Consider the following 18,809-nt stretch of genomic DNA (forward strand, 5'->3'; position numbering starts at 1 on the left):
TTTGATTTGAGTTCCTGAAGGGACTTCCTCATATCTGCTGTGGTTACACAGAGGGGTTTATCACTAGATGGTAATATAAGTCTGGTGCTGAGGGGAGAGTTAGAATCCTCAAAGCGGGCATGAAACTTATTGAGTTCATCTGGCAGCAAGGGTCCCTTGGGCATAGTGTGTTCTGCGATGCACTTGATGCCCTTTTCTATGCGTCTGATGTTGTTGGTGATGAAGTGACGTTGAATTTTCTTGGTGTATGTGGGTTTGGCCCTCACAATGCCAGCAGTCAGGGCCTCACTTATCCTGTGCGTACTGATCCATCTCATCAGTGTAGGATATGCTGGCTCCAGCAGCATGAAGATGTGGTCAGAGAGGCGAAGATGGGGGCGAGAAAGAGTTCTGTATGCAAAGTGAATACACAGTCTAGAGTGTTGTCTCCTTGTGTAGGAAAGGTGATATACTGGTAGAAACTAGGCAGAGTGTCCATCAGTTTCACATGACTGAAACCTCCGGAGGCTTTATCTGCAGTGAGCTAATGGTGTCACACAGCTTCTTTGATGCTGTGTTACCATTAGCACTCAGCAGGATATAAACAATGGTGAAGAACACCACAGTAAACTCCCAAGGTAGAAGGTATGGGTAGATGCTATTCACTGTCATAAGTTCTATCTCCTCAGAACCACAGCTTTTGACCAGTCCACAGTAACCTTCAATCATAAACATACAGAGTCCTCCTCCCCGTGTTTTTCCCAACTGTTGGTCACTGTCCGCTCAGAATAACTGAAGACCATTGATCTGGAAGGCAGTATCTGGTATGTTGCTGTTAAGCCAGGTTTCCATTAGATCAAGAACAGCCCAGTTTCTCATCTCTGTAGAGAAACTCAGCCTCAGATGTAACAAGTCCACTTTGTTATCCAGTAAGCGGATATTGGCCAAAAAGAGAGTTGGAATCTGTGACTTCCTAGCCATCAACTGAGCCAACGCGCCCGCCCGCTTCCCTCTCTTCTGTTTTGGGGCACATAGTTTCCGTTTGACTGTTGTTCCTCGGAATCTGCTGCGCCAGTCCGTTGTCCTTAGGAGGCACTCTCTGCCAAGAGTGGATTTCAGCACGATGATATATTAGCAGCCGAGTTGTCTCCAATAGGGAGTCTTCAGTAATCAGTTGCCAAGCTGTAATTTAGTTGTGAATATGGCATTGAATATGTGCAGCTCAGTAGGTTCATTTCGGGAAGAAAAATGTACAAGATGTACATGGATGGGTATTACAGAGAATTATCCTTTCTCCATTTAGGTTCTTGATGTATGAGGTTGAAAAAGAGTCAGTGAGTTGAATTCATGAATTCCATTAATTAAGACTAAAATGCAGCACTGGCCTATTTGTTCATGCTGTCCTTAGGAGCCAACAGAGCAAAATGGCATTTAACAGCAGTTAGTTCTCTTGGCTGGCCTTTATCTAACGGACACCCGAAAGTGGGCGTTCCCTAGAGTGTCATTTCCTTTAACCTTAGTTTTGAGCGCGTTCCCTAATGTATAATTTTTTTTTTACTTTGCACATAATGTGCAAAGTTATGATGTGTGTGTGTGTGAATAGCTAAAAGAGGCAGAGAAAAACAGAATTATTTACTGTCAACAGTACAAACAACAAGCAAATTATTAAGAAGTAAAAACAAAACTTTACAAACAGGCATGTGTTATGTTTGAAGTGAGCTGCAGAGTAGGACTCCTAAATTAAAAAAATAATTGCCAAAACAAATATAATTGTATGTTCTTTTAACATAAAATGAATTCCCATTTTAATCAACAGTTTCCAAATTGACCTATGTAGTAATTTAAGTATATTATGATTGTAAAGTATTTGAAATATAAAAAATCGATTAGTCTGTTTCCAGTTCACCAGAATTTTTCAAAATGTGACAATTTCACTTTCTTTGGAGTATTTAATCATTATCTGGTATAAGATGATAAGGATGTGTACCTTTTTATAATAGAAATTGTTTTGCATTAAAAAGTTTCATAATACAATTTTTGCATTGCATTATAAAATCTAGGAGAAGGACAAGGGTGAGAGTAGTTCTTAGAACCTGACACATTCGGTTCTTGTTAGTGAACGGAGCTATGAATTCCATGACTGAGCACGCTAAACCTCATACGTCATCAGCATGCGCCAGCTGCAAGTCGCGCCATTCCAACCAGCGTGTTACCATCGCTCGTTACATTGAAAACGACTGGCAGAGCTTCCACGGTCGTCTCTGTTATTACTACACTTTCATTATTCTTTCGGCGTTTTTGAGGTGAGAGCTTTTTACTCGTTTTTAAACCTCATTTATTCGATTACAGGACGCATAGTAAGTGAGCAGTTTCAACGTTGACGCACGGCCGTGGGTTTCTGGTTGAAGAAGTTTAGCTTGCTAGTTAGCTCAAAGTTAGCTGTGATGTTTAGTGATGTGTACATTGAATAAGTCATTATTAAATGAGCTGCTTGTATTTTATGAATGAGTGACATGCGGAATGGTGATGTGAAGCAAGCTGTCATGACATAGCTACGGTCTTTTCCGAATCCCGACAGCAGATTGTTGAATATGAACATGTCTTAGAGCTAGTTTAGGTCTCGCCTGTGCTCGAAAAGAACATGACAGTTTTATGGGCACGCAGCATTCTAAGCACATTAATTGCAACAATTACTCTAATGCAATTGCAGTACAGTTGCTGAATATTGCACAATTTGGATTAAGGCTGCAACTGAGCCATCTTTTCCTGACTATTTGGTGTTTCCCCCCGTGCTGATGTCCACTTCGTTCTCCATTGGTTTTATCATTTTAGCTGCCTATAAAACTGCAGTGATCCTCCTAATTTGTGTCTTCAGGCATTCTGAAGCCGGTTTCCTGAATTTGGGAGCCCAATTGTACTACTTTTTGCTATAATTGAACTTGTATTGTAGAGCGCAGTTGCTGAGCAACAATGTTTAGGGTTTAATGTCTAAATTGCATCAACTTCCTCGAACCAAGCCATACCCTGCAAGCATTACAGGTACATTTCAATTAATTACAACATTTTCAAATGTTACAATTACTATTATTATTTTTATTACTATTATTAAACTGAAATGTTTTTCAGTTGACAATTTAAAAATGTGGCCTGTTTAGGTTCATTACTCAAATAGATATATATCTTAATTTGTTAAGAGTTTATTTCTGTTCATTTTGATCCTTATGGAGTCTACCTATTGAAAAGCCTAAATTTAGCTCTAGATGGGAATCAAATTGATGGTTAATATTTAGGAATTTGCAAAACTGGGTGACATTCCCAGGGGGCTTTTCAGCTGTTTGTTTAATGTGTTTTAGAACAGGTATGCATTCACAAGTTGCAGCACAGTAGCATGCAAGGACTGGAATTGGATACTTTTGCTTTAGAGTTTAAAGTTGAGAGTCAGAGACCTTCATTTCCACATCAAAATTTGCTTTCATCTGAAAAGAGTTCTTTGGAGAACCGAGTTAAATCCTTTTTCTTCTTTCCGCTGCTTAGGTGCTTTTGACATTGTCTGGGTTACATTTCAGTGAGTTTGCTTCATAATCCTCTGTGGGCTGCTGTTCTAATTGTTGCTTGTGCACCTTTTCCTACCACACTTTTTCTTTTGCTTAATCCAATAATATGCCAATGTAATATGCTTATATAAAGTACTCTGTGAACTGCCAGCTTCTTTAGCAATGACCTTCATATCATATCCTCCCTCTGAGGTGTGTTTTTTCACTGTCTAGGGGACAACTGACAAATCAATAATAGTTTTCCCCTTGAAGTTTTTAAGACACAGCAAGGTATTTCTGTTAATTATGCTCTGATCAGGTTTTTTGCTGCTGATTCTGATACAGACTATCCATGAGGCCGATCTTTGGTGATCTCCTGGAATGGCTGTTAATTTATTGATTTAGGTATACATGATGCTGTGTTATCTGGCAATAAATTCACCTAATTTAGACATTATAGACATATTTTAATGCATATCTAAAAGCTTTTATTTTTTAAAATTACATTCTGCAGCTTTAAGCAGATGTTCGGTGAGAGAGTTCATTGTATGGTGGTGGTTGAACAGCGCTACGTTTGTGAAATATTACTACCAGTGGCGTGTAGCGACGGTCCAACAACGGGAGTAGATCCCAGCGTCTTACACCACCAGCTCGAAGTCTTGAATGTTTTTTTGGGTTATTTGTTTAGCTTTCTGACCGTGATGCTAATCCAGGTGAGTGTTGGTAGTTGTGCACTGCTTTACCTGCTATTCGGCCGCTCCGGATGTCCTTTTTTCTCGATACAGCCTAACTCTGTCAAGTGCTTGTTTTTAAATGCCGTATTACACTTGTTGTGTTGATGCATTTTGACTTGCTTCACCCCCGAGATAATTTTCCACGGCAACACACAAATGTCCCCATTCACTCTTCACACCACAGGATTTGTTGGCGTGCGCATGCGCAGTGTGAATGAAAGAGGAGATGAGCTGCACACGCAGGCTATGAAGTGAGATAAATGTGATCGGCAACAAGAGAAAGTGATTGGTGACCACACTTCCAATTTCTGTATTAGACATCCTTTTTTAATTCATTTTGGTGTATAATTTTCACTCGCTAAAAAACTGACAATTAACAAAAGTGACAGCAATAAACACCTGAAATAAATAACTGTCAAGTAACTGAGAAGCAACATTACATTTTAAAAGAATGAAAGTGATTCTTTTTGTTTTTTATTTGTCTAATTAGTTTTACAGGTTTTGTTTAACTGTTCTGATATCAACAACACATTGTTGTTGATATCAGAACAAGAATTGCTGTGTTGAGAAAGAGGCAAATCTTTTGGATTTTCTGAAGAGTTCTGTTGTATATGAATGAATATTTGTTTCTGGTCTGTAGATGGCAACCTTGCACAAGTTTTAACCCTCCCCTTTCCTGAAATTCATATAATCAACCAACATACAATCCATTAAAAAACAGACAAAGATAATCCATCATGTTTTCAGAAATGGCCAATTTTTCAGATGGTTGAAGCAGTTAATTCTTGTTCCTAATTTATGCTTTTTAATTGGTATGGTGAAACTAGCAGCTGTGTCTTTGCAGGGTAATATATTTTTTCCCCTCACCAGATATATTCTCCCTACAATTAAAAGCATGACCCGAGAGCAGGTGTGGCTATGCAGCAGTTTAACTTCGTATTTGAGACACAGAGGCAAATTAGTCAGACTTGTTCTTGGAGATGAAAAACGTCTTTGGATGTGTGAAACTGAGGTGCTTAAGTAACAGCTGGGACATATATAAAGAATTTGCATGTCAGTGACATCTCCAACTGTTTCTGCTGGGTATACTTTTCTTTTTTGAAGATCTGTGTTTTTTTTTTTAATTTTTCAGTTCAGTACGGGTTTCAGCACCACTTGATCTATTATGAAAGGGGGTCGAAGTAATTCAGTCAGATAAAGTGAAAGCGAGTGTTTCATGTTCTCGTGTTCTTTGTAGATGCAAATCTACTCCAGTTTGCTCTTGATGTTGTTTTACATTTTTTCCCCCACAATGAAATAATAAATTTTTTTTTCTTTCAAGTCAACCTGAAGTTTTCGCTTTTTGTTTATGCTGAGCTTGACTCTCTTCCTTCTTATGGTGGCAGATATATCCAGCCATGGATGTGGACAGTGCCAGTTCAGTGGTGCTGCAGGCCTTAACCCAAGCCACCAGTCAGGACACAGCCGTGCTGAAGCCTGCAGAGGAGCAGCTCCGGCAGTGGGAGACACAGCCGGGCTTCTATTCAGTACTTCTGGTGAGTTACAATATGAAAGTGTAATAAAATCTATAAGAAACTTGAACAAATTGTCAGTTTGATGAATGTGGCAGATGAAGCAGAAAACTGGCTGTTGTAAAGTTAGAATCTGAGGATTGGTTTTTAAATTAAAGGGGAAAATCTTTTATCATCATTACATTTAGCAATACCATAATGAGGGGTTAGGCACACCTACATTTTTCATTGATAATTCATCCTGTCAATTTCACACAATAGTTGTAATCACAGGAAGAATTTGAAGTTGCCAAAAAGGCGAGCAGTACATCACAGACAGCTGGGGATTAATTTGTGTTAAAGAATTACTCATATTACTACTGAAAGGTTTTATTAAGATTTGGTTGCTGATAGTTAGACCGCAGATGGTATCTGTAAAGATGCAAAGGTGGTTCATAAATTCAGTCAGTACACAGTGCAATCCACCAGAGCGATTACTCAGATATTTTAGGAAAACTATTTGTTTACTGTTCTCGCCAGACTCGAATGATGAGATGCGTTTCACTTTCATCTCTGCAATTTGTAGTGAAATTGGCCCAGTATGTGCTCTGCTTAGCAAAACACAAAGAACTCAGAACCAGTCATGGGGAAAAAAATATTTTCTGTTTTATTTTGTCAGTAGGAGTGCTTTGCATGTAATATGAAATATGAAAAAAACACATCCCAGTCAACATGCATATGAAATTACCATTTTTATTTTAATTTAGCATTTTAATAAATAAGGAAGGGAAGGCAATAATTTAAATTTGAAAACAATCTTATTTATGCTGAAGTAGTTTATTACGCAAGTTATGTGTTTGGTGTGTTGGTCATTTCCAGAATATGACTTTATGTGCTTTATAATTTCTGAATCAGTGTTCTTTCTCTTTTATATTTGTATTCTGTTCCAATGCTACATTGAGTGTGACGTCATTGTAATTATTTTTACCTGCTATCTGTGGTGTTTTTCACACATTATACACCTGTAGAGTATGTGTGAAATGTGTATCGCACAACTAGTTTTGCCTGAAAATTTTCCATAACATCATTTCACACATACTTTACAACAGAGTTTCTGTTAGAGAGCAGTTCTCACGTATTACGAGGCAGAAGATGACACAAAATCTACAGTTTTGTCCTTGCTTGGTTGCTTACTGCATGGTAAGGATTGGGAATTGGACCCCTCGATTCATGTTTTTGCGTATTGGGCATTTTATGGTTATCAAAATATTCTAATCTACATAAAAGTAAATGAAATGCATACAGAAGCTCTGTCAACTTCTACTTTGACAATTACTACTTGTCTCTTGTAAACAATCTCGAATTCAACAATGAGACTGATTCTTCCTTTTTCTTGTCATTTTATAATTTTTATGCTACAATATTGCACTTCTAATTATGTGTAGTAGTGATATAGACAAATTTAGCAATTGTGTCTACATAATGGGAAGTCCTCGTCCACGTTGGGCCATTAACATTATCTACCGTGCACAATTTGGATAATTATCTGCCTCCCGTGTCTTCCACCTATGCTGCCACATTGGAATACCTCTTGTTTCAAGTGTCTGACTTGAAGAATCTCTTGCTGGGAAGTGTATGTAACAAGATGCAACTCCAGGCAGTCCAAAGCCCATCTCTAGACCTGATCATCAAGAGAGTCTTCAAATGGTTTTCTGAGTGTGTTTTGAAACACAAATGAAGCTTCGACTTCTGATGTGTGTTGTCATCGGTTCCACAGATAATTCAGCACTCACTAGAAATGTTCACAACAAATTTGTGCTTTGTGCGGCTGCTTGTGATGCTGTGGTCCCAATTAAGCCAGGGTGCACAATATGTCTCAGTTATTTCTGGAGAGTAGTGTCTGTGTGAATTGATCAAAAGAGAGCCAAACCAGCTTAATTCTAGCTCTGCTGACTGGATCTGATAAAAGCCAAGTGGCAGCAGGCCGTTTTTCACTTGCATATTGGAAGTAAATAGTTATGCTGTGGAGCTCTGCTAATGGTCTGTGCTGTTCCCTTAATGCAACAGATGGATGTTTTATATTTGTACAAAAGCCCAAATGTTAATCGACACACTTTCCAATTGGCAAAAAATGATAGCTGAGATTCCGATCTCCGATATTACTGTGAGCGGTCTTTTATGGAGCTCCTGCCGTTGCTGTGCTAACGCAAATAACTCTTAATACATAGCCTACTCAGACATGTTTTCAGGGTTTATTACCACAATTTATAGTTCAGACGTGTCGGGAATAATGGCCCGGACAGTCTTGGCTAGAAAGTCGCTGTGCACTGTGTTTTAAAAGGAGCTGTTCTGTAATTGTGGAAGTCCTGTCATATTTTGGTTGAAATTTTTACTTTGCAGTTTCAGTTTTAAGTCTGTAACTGTCATAAAACTGGATCAGTCTTGTCTTGTATTGATTATGAGCTATAACACTTTCATTGGTGGCGACTGTCCAAATTTGTATTTTTTTTCCCTCCCAGAATATTTTCAATAACCATACGCTGGATGTGAACGTGAGATGGCTTGCTGTGCTTTACTTCAAAAATGGCATTGACAGATACTGGAGGAGAGTGGCCCCTCAGTAAGTACTTGCATGTCTCATCCCCCAGACTCTCACTTCCATCTGCAGCTTTTTTGTCTCTGCAGTGTGCCTCATCTTTATGCTTTTATTCCATGTTTTATCCCCAAATGTCCTATCTATATGCATCAGTTTTAATCTCCTTTCTTGTCTATGAGGCTAAACTGTTCTTAGTTTTTAGTCCCTTTCCACCATTTTTTCTTTATCCAGGCTTTTATCTGTTTTAGCTTTCATCTGCTTGATGTTTCTCCAGCTGTCTTTTTTTTTTTTTTTTTTTTTTACTTTCTTAGTTTAACTATCCATCTCTTTGTGGTTCGGTTTGATACTCGGTTAATTCACTCATGCCTCTTGTGTCTTATGTAAGATTGATTTTGGGATATTTCAAGACAAACATCTAATGTTTGGGTACCTGGTTGCTATGGGAGGGAATCTTTTGATTATCTAAAGATTTAATTCAATTCCAATTTTTTGGACAGTGCTTCACTTTAAAATCAGCTTTTATTTCAAAATGATTATAATAATTTCTGCTTCAGTCTTTAGGATGGCAAATGGTCCTCATTATCTACTCAAAACTGCATTAGAAGGCAAAATGACAAATTGAGGTAGTGACTTTTTCACTTTAATCCTTGCTTAGATTGTTGCAAGTAGTGTCACACGTTGGTACCACTTTGGTCATTTTGGTTGAGGTAATGGGGACCTTTCTTTTAGTCTCAGTAAAGCTTTGGCATCACTGTCTCAGTAGTTCACCTCCCCTCAGAAAAACCCCCTCAGCGGTTATTTGAGCTACGTCACAATTTGAAGCAACTGGGGAAACAGAAATGTTGTACTGCAGGCCATACCTTGGTGAAGCGCTGTCTTAAGGTCTGAAAAGTTAAAAGAAATTAGAAAAAGACATCAGTTTATTGCTTTGTTTCAAAATGTATAAAAATGTTGAATAAGTAATGCAGCATAAATTTAAGCTTTGAAGTTTTTATGAAAGTAATATCGTGTCCCGTCTTGTTCTTGTGAGTTTTAGGTATCATTATACCCTAATAGAGTAGTTAAGTATGCTATGATGATAGACCACAATTTTTGTTGTCCGTTTGATCTTTTTACTATGAGAAGAAAATATAATTAAATAGGCTTGGACTATGGTACCATGCTGTTTTAATCAATGCTCAAGCAATAAGAGGGTGAAAAAATGCCCTGAAAATATGCTAGCAAATATCTCTTTAGAGCAGGGATGGCCAACCCGCGGCTCACGAGCCACATGCGGCTCCTTGACCGGTTCCATGCAACTCTTACGTTCATATAGTCGCATTTTGCCAGACGTGCAATAATGACGAGAAGTAGTCAAATGAACTGTCATTTATTGACAATAGCAGCACGCCATTACTGTTGGCCGTAACCACGCCAAAACAACACAAACAAAATCCTGATGCATTCGCGGACAATGGGAAATCATACAGTCTAATTTACTGGATGTTACAGAGTAACACACCAATACTTCAAGCAACAAAAGAACAACGTTTTTCTTATTATAAAAATAACCCAGCAGTGTTAGAGAAATAGTCAACTTAACACTATGTTCTCATTATTTCTGTTTCTTGCAAAGGAAGCAGATCAGTGGTGAAGTCAAAGTGTTGAAAGGGCCAAGATGTATTAATATTGGTAAATGTTGGTTATCGGCCATAGCAATACTATTATAATATTAAAATCAAATATTGAGATCTGCTGAAATGTTCATATTAGTGTATCCCTTGTAAGTGCCATAGTCACTTGCATACAGTAGGAACCTTCTGGGAAATACTTTAAATTGCATAATTCAATCAATTGTTTTACGGTGGATTTTAGCTAGTTAGTCCCATGATAAATAGGTACGTTGATGTGTTCCATATTGCCAGTTTATGTAATTGACTTGCATGTATGGAAATGAGAGGACAGTGCTGTCTTGGGATGTGCATTGCAATCACCTGTGATAATGTGCTTGGTGTTCTAGTGGTAAACACAGGATGCTGGATGGGGAGCATTTCATCTTCAGCCACAATGTTGCAAGTTTAGTCTGGAGTTATTTGTTTCTTTATTGTTATTGTGGCTGGTGTGCCTTCATAAAATCCTAATGAATTAAATAATTGTGCATCAAGAGAATTATGAGAACACATTAAACTCTAAACTTGTATGGTACTGTGCATTGTTTTCTCCTTGCCCGCTTTCTCCCTCTGAATATCTTTGTTTGCTTTGTTGACAGTGCATTATCAGAGGAGGAGAAGAGATCGCTGCGTGCTGGTCTTATCACAAACTTCAATGAACCCGTCAATCAGGTTAGTTGGGAGAATGGAATATACTGGCAAAAATTGCAAAAAGGATTTAACTCGTTTTTTTTTCCCCCTCTAAACAAAACTTGCTCCTGAACAAGAAAACTGATACAAAGCCATTAGTCTTTTCTAATGTAATTTTATTTCAACCTCCAGTTATGGAGGTTGAAAAGTCTGGGCATGAATGGTGGCCCTGAACGGTTGCCATTAGTTCTGCTTTCTGCAGCTTGTGTATCCCTGAGGGACAGCTATGTAATGTCAGAACTGATGGGATCCATATGGGAGGGAATGAATATACTTTTGAGCTCCATATGTCTCACCACTTTCAGCCTTTGCTCTCTCAATTCAAGCTTCTTGAGAGGCTAGTGTGTTTTGTCCAGTCACTGTTTCATGGTATTAAAATTCACATTTAGAGGTTCTCCAATCAATATGAACTCTTAGAACTTACCTATTCGTAGAACAAATAATGGCCGATGGATGTGGGAAAACTTGCATTCAGATATTATTAAACACAGAGTCAAATTAGGTTTATAGCTATTTCTAACATGAATATGATGATATCATTATATCATTACTTAAGTGTTTAATTACTTTTTTTCTCTTTAAACTTCAGCCATAGCTTATTAATTATATGTCTATCCTCTGATTGGCTAACTGGACAGGCTGCGGGCTTTGCTTTACTCCTGCACCACCACAGCACCCATATCTTTGCCGTTTTAGTTATATTTTGACATATAAAATTATACTTTACTCAATTGTTGACGTATTGCACTTCTTGCCCTCAATATTATTAATTGGTCAAGTTTTTAAAAGTATCATTCTGTCTTTTTCACTTTTGGCACTTGACCTTTTCTTATGAGGATCCCAAACAAGCTTTACCGCTAACAAGCTAATCAAAATGTCAGACCTTTGCAAAACATATGCAAGCTTATATTTTGCTCCAACATTAAGTCCACAAAGACTAATAAATATTTTGATGCATTGTTTCTGTTAAAGATAACTCTTCTGGTTACAACATTAAATACATCACATAATTTTTGCAAACATTTGGACATATAAATTCAAGTTTTGCACAGTTAAGTGTCCTATTCATCCTTATAATGTATGTATTTGTCTTAATTCATGTCTGTATTGATGAAAACAGGAGCTGTTGTGTTAAAGCCTTTGCTGAGTGATGCATTACACAGACATGTCGTTAATATAAAGAAGCAGTGAAAGCAAAAATGTATCAAAAATATTATAAGAGGATTCATCAAAAAATTTGCTCTGAAATGGCTAATCATAAGAATCAGATCTGATTGCTGGTTCACAGGTTTAAATAATGAAATGTAGGAGTTTTCCACATGTTACTTGATTGCATTAAAAGATAAAAACTGCCACCAGCTTGGGATTTTTTTTCTCTGCTTAGTAAAATTCAAACTGGAGTTTATTGCAGTTTGATTTTGTAAAAGAGAATCATCTTGTTTTTAATGTTAAGTGCTGCATACATCTTACGCCTGATATGTACATCTGTGGTATCGACTCAACTGCTTCTTTTTAAAAGTGGTTTGCAAACAATATATTCATAATAGATCTGATCAACTATGCTCTGCAGTTGTGCACAATTCCCTTTTAGTTTAGTTGACAAAACCACCTGCTGTTGTATTAATGCTTGCCTCTGGATATGTTCGTTTACACTGTTTTTTTTTCCTTCTTCTCAACAGATAGCAACCCAGATCGCGGTACTGATAGCCAAGGTGGCCCGCCTTGATTGCCCGAGGCAATGGCCTGAGCTCATTCCAATTCTGCTCGAATCCGTAAAGGGTCAAGACGGTCTGCTGCAGCACAGAGCACTGCTAACTTTCTATCACGTCACCAAAACATTGGCATCCAAGCGTTTGGCACAGGACAGGCGTCTTTTTCAAGATGTAAGTTCACACCAACAACATAAGATTTTTTAAAAATTAATTAGCTGCTATTAATTCTTATTCTCTAGACTGCTTTATTTATTTTGATCTCAGTGCCAGAGGAATGAAATGGATTTTTAAGTGTACACATAAAGAGGAAAAAAACTTTTCTCTTGGGAAACTTTGTGTTTGCTTTTTTTCCTCATGTTGATAGCAGCACCTTTTGAAAGCAAATAGATAAGACGTGAGATGAGATTTTTTCCTCCAGTTTCATCTATTTATATTGTACATAATGTGACATCCTTTTTATATGCATATTTCTTTTTAGGCAAGTTCTTTATTAGAAGTGTATGTCGCTTGTTGTAGGGATAAATGTTGGAACATAAATTAGAGCTACACATTCTTTTCACAATCCAGCACTGGAAAGATTAAATTGTGTGAATAAAAAATATCCAAAGACCCTTGTTTTAGGCAAAGCCCATAATAAAAGAAACTGACTAAAGAACAGCAGAAGAAGAAAGATAAAGATTATTGGACATGGGAATGAGTGAGTGAGAGGCAAAAAACAACTTCAGATGTGAGGCTAAAGCACTGTGCCAGAATCCATGCCAAAATGTATCCCTTCTACAGACAACTTGATACATAGTGGGCTCTGGGCCTATTAGGCTGTGCAGTTTTTTAATGATATACCATTTACTTTGACATTGAACAACCTACACAGTGTTCTGTACTGTTAGTTGGAGCATACTCAAAAGGTGGTTTGAAACACCACCTTGCATTTAATATACAAGGATTCTTGTCTGTATCATTTGTGATGGGTTTAAAGTTTACATACTTCACTACCTGCTACATAATGAAAGATGGATCTGAGTTTTCCCAGGATGTTTGATGATCCAACAAATAACTTCCGCAAATTTTAAAACGAGAAATGGATGCACTACTTTGAGTTTTAATGGGGATTCCCTCTAATCCGCAGCTGGTAAACGGATAGCCTCAACTAGTATTTGGTTAAATCCGTCTTACCAAGCTGTAAAGAAACTGCACAGTTTTTGGCCCCCCAAAAAACAAGCTTCTGGCATAATTGTAGCTCAATAGTTGCCCACATAGATTATCAAAACTGGAATGAATTTATATTGGTAGACTTCCTTGCACCAACAAGGTTTCAAGGGTAGTCCACAAACAATTGACCCTTACACTATGAGGGGAGAAGTCACATGTTTTGTTTGGGTTCGATGCTAATGAAAACCTTACATTTGAGTTTAGTTGGCACTTTTGTTCATTTCATGTCTTAAGATGTAAAATTGTCTGCTACTAAAGCAAAACTACTTATCAGCAAACAGCCGTTTTATTACATAGTTGTGTAGCTAAAGTAACATTTCTGTGTGTAGGCATTTATATGCTGTGTGTGCACTATCTCCTTTTTGTTCCTAAGCCCAAGACAAAGTGGTTGGTGGTGCACAGGATGATGGATCACTTGCTGATGCTCAGGGTGCTAACTGTACTACTTTGCCAGATGCAAAGGTAATTAGATGGTGAAAAAAATGAGAGCAGAGGAGGGATGTAGAGGCAAGATGTGGGTGTGCAAAGCATATGAGTGATGTACCTAAGGTATAAGACTGACAGCAGGTGGAATCACCTCTGAAGTTAGGGGTTAATGCAGAATATAAAGTTGAAAGAAGAAACTGGGACACTTACCAGTGATTTTAGTCGGTATGTCTTCAGAAGTATTAAGGAGAAGAAGTGAGCAGAGTCCTGCCTTTCAGGTTCCGCTTCCTTTCCCTGTGGTTTGATTTCTTAATGTCAGACAGTTCTTCTTTCCACTGATAATTCTCTTTTAGGTTTGGCCTTCAATAATTTTTTTCTGTTCATCTTTTTATGTTCTGTTAATACTGGCAGGGGTTGCTGTCTTAGCAGTTCACTTCAAGGAAACATTTACTTTAAATATGCATGTACTGGTCTGTGCAGCCCATTCTCTGTTTTTGATGGGCTGGCACTTTGGGACATTTTGCTTTGTATATTTTAATTAAATAGATTAATCATTAAATAGGCAATAGCAACTGAACCCCTTAGCTGTGCAATAGGGACAAGTAAATTATATTGTTTGAGTATAACAGTCTTCATAGTTTCAATTAAAAGTCTAGATTTGAGCCAGTCTTGTATAATATTGCTGTTAAGGTTGCTAGCTGATATTTATAGATACCAGATATAAATTTTAACTTTTAACACCATAAAAAGCAACCAGAACCAATGACTTGGCTTTTCTGCTTCAATTTCGTGATGAAAACACATAGCGAAGCAGCAACAGGATGGAAATAAACATTGGTTATTAAAACTGGGCCAGGGCTAACATTGTGTTGAACAAGGGCTAAAAGGTACAATGGGATACATTGGTGTTGGTTGTAATATCAATCTTAAGCTGTTTTTTTTTCTTTTTCTTTTTTTTTTGCTGCTTTTTGTTGGAATAGCTAGTACAGTTCCCAAAGTTGTTTGGGTGTAGATCTTTTTTATTTTTTTTACTCACTTTTCAAGTTTTTTGTGTGACTCTATTGAAACCCCTGCCCCCCCCCCAAAAAAAAAAAATTGCTATTGAACAATCCAGCTGTATGCAAGTACAACAGAAATCGCAGAACAGGCTCTGTCATATATATTTGTCTTCTGTCAGCTGGCATCACATTTTTCTAATAAGTACAAAACAGGAGCTTAGAAATGACTTGTTGGCAGCTATTGGTTAACTTGTGTTAAATGGGGTGCTTCTCAGTATTGTAGACTCCTTTCAGTGTCTGATAACAGAAATGGAGGGGAAATATGCAAATGAAAAAAGCTTTATTGGGAATTCAGCAGTTTTAAAATGCTCTATGTGAGCAGCACTGAAGCAACTGGATGTAAAAGCCTGACAATGGCTGTCACGAGAAAAAAATGCAAATAGAATGCAATGGCAAAATGGATATGCTAATTATTGCACAGCATCATTCCAGAGGCTTTTGCTACTTTCCATTTAAAGTTGGCCAAACTCAGTGTCAGGTAAAAATAGAGCTCCTTTTTTTAAAATAAAGGAAAAGCCTTGACTTCACTTTGGAGTACTTCTGACATTTTGGGTTGAATTGTTTAAATATAGCCCTTGTACCTTTAAGTTCCCATATAAACTACACCTGAATGTATTTTATCTATAGAAAGTTTAAAAGCAGCTATAAGTTAAAAACAGAAGAATTCACAGGTCATCTTGGCTACTGTAGGTCGTCAGCTGTGACAACCTTCACAGCCTCGGTTTCCTCTTTCATCAACAGGGTCCATCTACCCAGCTACCACTTGCCGGATGTTTTTGTCTGTTGGCAACCATGCTCTCAAATAGGGTTGTGGTCCAATATCCTACAGGATAATGTATTTTTTTTTTCTTTGCAAGAGCTGTGAATAAAATGATTCTTTCAGTTTCCTTTGGTGATGATTGTGTGAGGTGAATAGAAAATCAGCATGAAGAAGAAAACTGTTTTTTCATTGATTTTTGGCTTTTTTTTTTTTTAGCTTTATTTGTGTAAAGCTGGATGTTTTTACCCAGAGGTGGGGAAATATTGGCTTCTTTGATGTTCAGTCATTCTGCAGTAATTTTCCAAACCCAATATTTGGAATTCAAATGGTGCTCTAATCAGTGTTTTCCTTCCATGTAAATGTCGAAGTTATTTTCCATCTCCGTTATTAACGGTAATGCTGAAAGCTTTCTGTCTGCAGCAAATAAAAAGAGCATTGTAATTTTTATTTAAAAATTATTTATAGCCCAAAGCTTTTGGTTTTAACATTGTTTCTGTTTGTTCTTTGGTAATATTTATTAGAGCAAAATTCCACCTAAGGGCCATAGTTTTTACATCTCAGAAAATCCATTTTTTTAAGAAGCCTTCTGCTGAACCATAACAGTCTATTTTATTTAGGTAAAAACACACATTGCATGATCAGTGTTTTTATTTGCCTCCAACTGAAACATGCACTGAAGTGATGGGTGATTATATTAAATAATCATAAATAATCCAGGCCTTATCATTTTTAAAATATATATTTTTATAAGTCTCACCGTGTTTGAAGAATTCCATCTTTGTTTACTTCATTTTTAAAGCATTAACTCCAGGTTTTATACACAGTTTGATATTGGCTGCAGCACATTGCAATTGTGTCAAACCCATATTTTTGTAAGAATTATCATTTGGCAAGCAATTTTTGGACTAAAAATATTAGTAAGCTGAACAGACCTTATGGTGAAATTAATGCGTGTTCACTCATATGAGTTGAACTACAGAGTGTTGCAAACAGCATATTTAAAAGCTTCATAAATAGTTGTTTTGTTTCTTCTTAAAAATATTTTTTTTTCATTTGATTTTTCCTAAATTTGTTTCTCAATTTAATGATTGGGAGTACTGGCAGGTAGATGTTCGTTTATGTAGTCTTAAATAAATAAATGCATCTGGATAATCTCTTGGTATAGTCCATGTACCACGAGAGACACGATAAAATGCAGCTAACCACAAATACCTTTTATTTTTATAAATGCAAAGTCAAGTTTCAACTCCCCTACCAAATGCAGCTTTTTGCATATCAGTTAATGCAATAAGAATACAAACCAAGGTTCGATATAGAGATGAGAATAATGTGAGATTTTTTTTCCAACCTTGCTTCATTTCTTTCAGCTGCCATAAATTGGATTAGTCTGGGATCTGAGGAATGGAAAGTGGGAAGCTCTTGAAAAGTCTCTCTAAACAGAAAACTTGCCAGTCTGGCTGTTTTTGTAACATATATCAAAGCCTGTGCTGTGCTGTCAAAATACGGATTTCATTTTCAGCAGGCGCTCATCACCAGCACAGCCATTGGATCTAATTTTTTCCCATCTGACTCCGTAGTTTATTTTCTTTGAGTATTTGTTGCATGTTTACTGTTTTTCTAAGGTTTAAATGTTTTAAGATTTCACTTTGGTTTGTTTGCCTTCATCTTAGAATAAATGTTTATTTATTTCAATGTCATTTCGCATTTGAACAATTCTTGATTTGTTTCTTAGCTCCAGCGTTAAAACACTTAAATGCCAGAATGTTGAGCCACTCTTGGTATTGTAAGAGATTTAATGGATTTGGTATTTTTATTCTGTTTGGCAACCACTATAGCATTAAAAACTCTTTAGTATTGAGAGATTTAAAAAAAATATTGTCTTCAAAAATTTACCTCATCAAGAAGAAGAGCGTTCAGCTCTTATCTTAGAACTTCCACTTTCCTTTTGTGGGCTGGAGTGCAGCAATAACAGGATTAGTCTGTATTACAGGTGCAGTTCACAAACATGCAGATCTGTTATGCTCATACATAATTAACATTAATTAATTTCCCTTGTGTTGCACGGATGAAACGCCTGCTTAAATCCACGATAATGCTATGTGAATGTGACTGACTTTACTGTCATTATGATTGTTGGCAGCTGGCATCAGGCATCTACAGCTTTGCATGTTCCCTGTGGAGTCATCACACCGACTGCTTCCTGCAGCAAGTCTGTGCCAGAGATGAGGCTGCAGCGCTCAACTCGTTGGAGAGGACTCTGCTCTCACTTAAAGGTAACGGCTCCAAACCACAAACTTGACCAAATACAGTTCTTTGTTTTTGGATTTATGACCCAAATATATTTCAGAGCATCAAACAAACATAAAGAAATAAAGATTAGCCAAACTAACTTATCCCCAAGTAAAAATAGTTAATGATCCCCTTGTTGATTCTGGAATTAATTGTTTAAAGCCATTTCATCCCCTCTTGGATCAGTTTCACAAGCCACACCTGTATCTAATCCAGCAAGAAATCTCAGATAAAGAAAATCATACCCACCGCTATTCATCTTGGTTATGTCTGTCACAATAAGCAATAAATTGATAAATTAAGACAAGCTCAATTATTTATATGTATGATTTATCATTTTTCTCCTTTTCTACTAAGATCTGGATGACAAAAGTCTTCAATTTGGTGCAAAGATGATTTTTTTTACAGAGCATCCATAGTACATTTTATTTATTGTTTCTTTGTATTTATTTTGACATTTAAAATGTCTTCCAGTTTCAGTGTTGAACGTTTGTTAGAAAATTGTATTTATTGATCTTAGACAATACGTTCTTGCACTATTATGCTATTGCAATACACTCCTGATCAAAATCTTAAGACCAGTCAAAAAATTGCAAGAATTTGCATTTTGCACTATTGAATCTTAAGAAGATTCTAAGTAGAGCTTCACAATGTTAAAAGAAAATATTAGTGCAAGAGACAAAA

General features: G+C 37.0%; 1 protein-coding gene across 1 annotated transcript in view; it reads left to right on the forward strand.

Moving 5' to 3' along the window:
- Window positions 1-2,175: 2,175 nt before the first annotated feature.
- ipo11 (importin 11) overlaps window positions 2,176-18,809 on the forward strand; it is a 100,756-nt gene continuing 84,122 nt past the window's right edge. Inside the window, exons 1-6 of the mRNA XM_055039850.1 lie at window positions 2,176-2,282; window positions 5,632-5,781; window positions 8,256-8,356; window positions 10,581-10,653; window positions 12,351-12,554; window positions 17,977-18,109. Of these exons, the coding sequence (XP_054895825.1) occupies window positions 5,644-5,781; window positions 8,256-8,356; window positions 10,581-10,653; window positions 12,351-12,554; window positions 17,977-18,109 (649 nt within the window). The 5' untranslated portion in view covers window positions 2,176-2,282; window positions 5,632-5,643. The remainder of the gene's footprint in view (window positions 2,283-5,631; window positions 5,782-8,255; window positions 8,357-10,580; window positions 10,654-12,350; window positions 12,555-17,976; window positions 18,110-18,809) is intronic.

This window comes from Poeciliopsis prolifica, unplaced genomic scaffold, assembly GCF_027474105.1.
Source record: "Poeciliopsis prolifica strain line A6 unplaced genomic scaffold, Auburn_PproV2 SCAFFOLD014, whole genome shotgun sequence".
Lineage (NCBI taxonomy): Eukaryota > Metazoa > Chordata > Actinopteri > Cyprinodontiformes > Poeciliidae > Poeciliopsis > Poeciliopsis prolifica.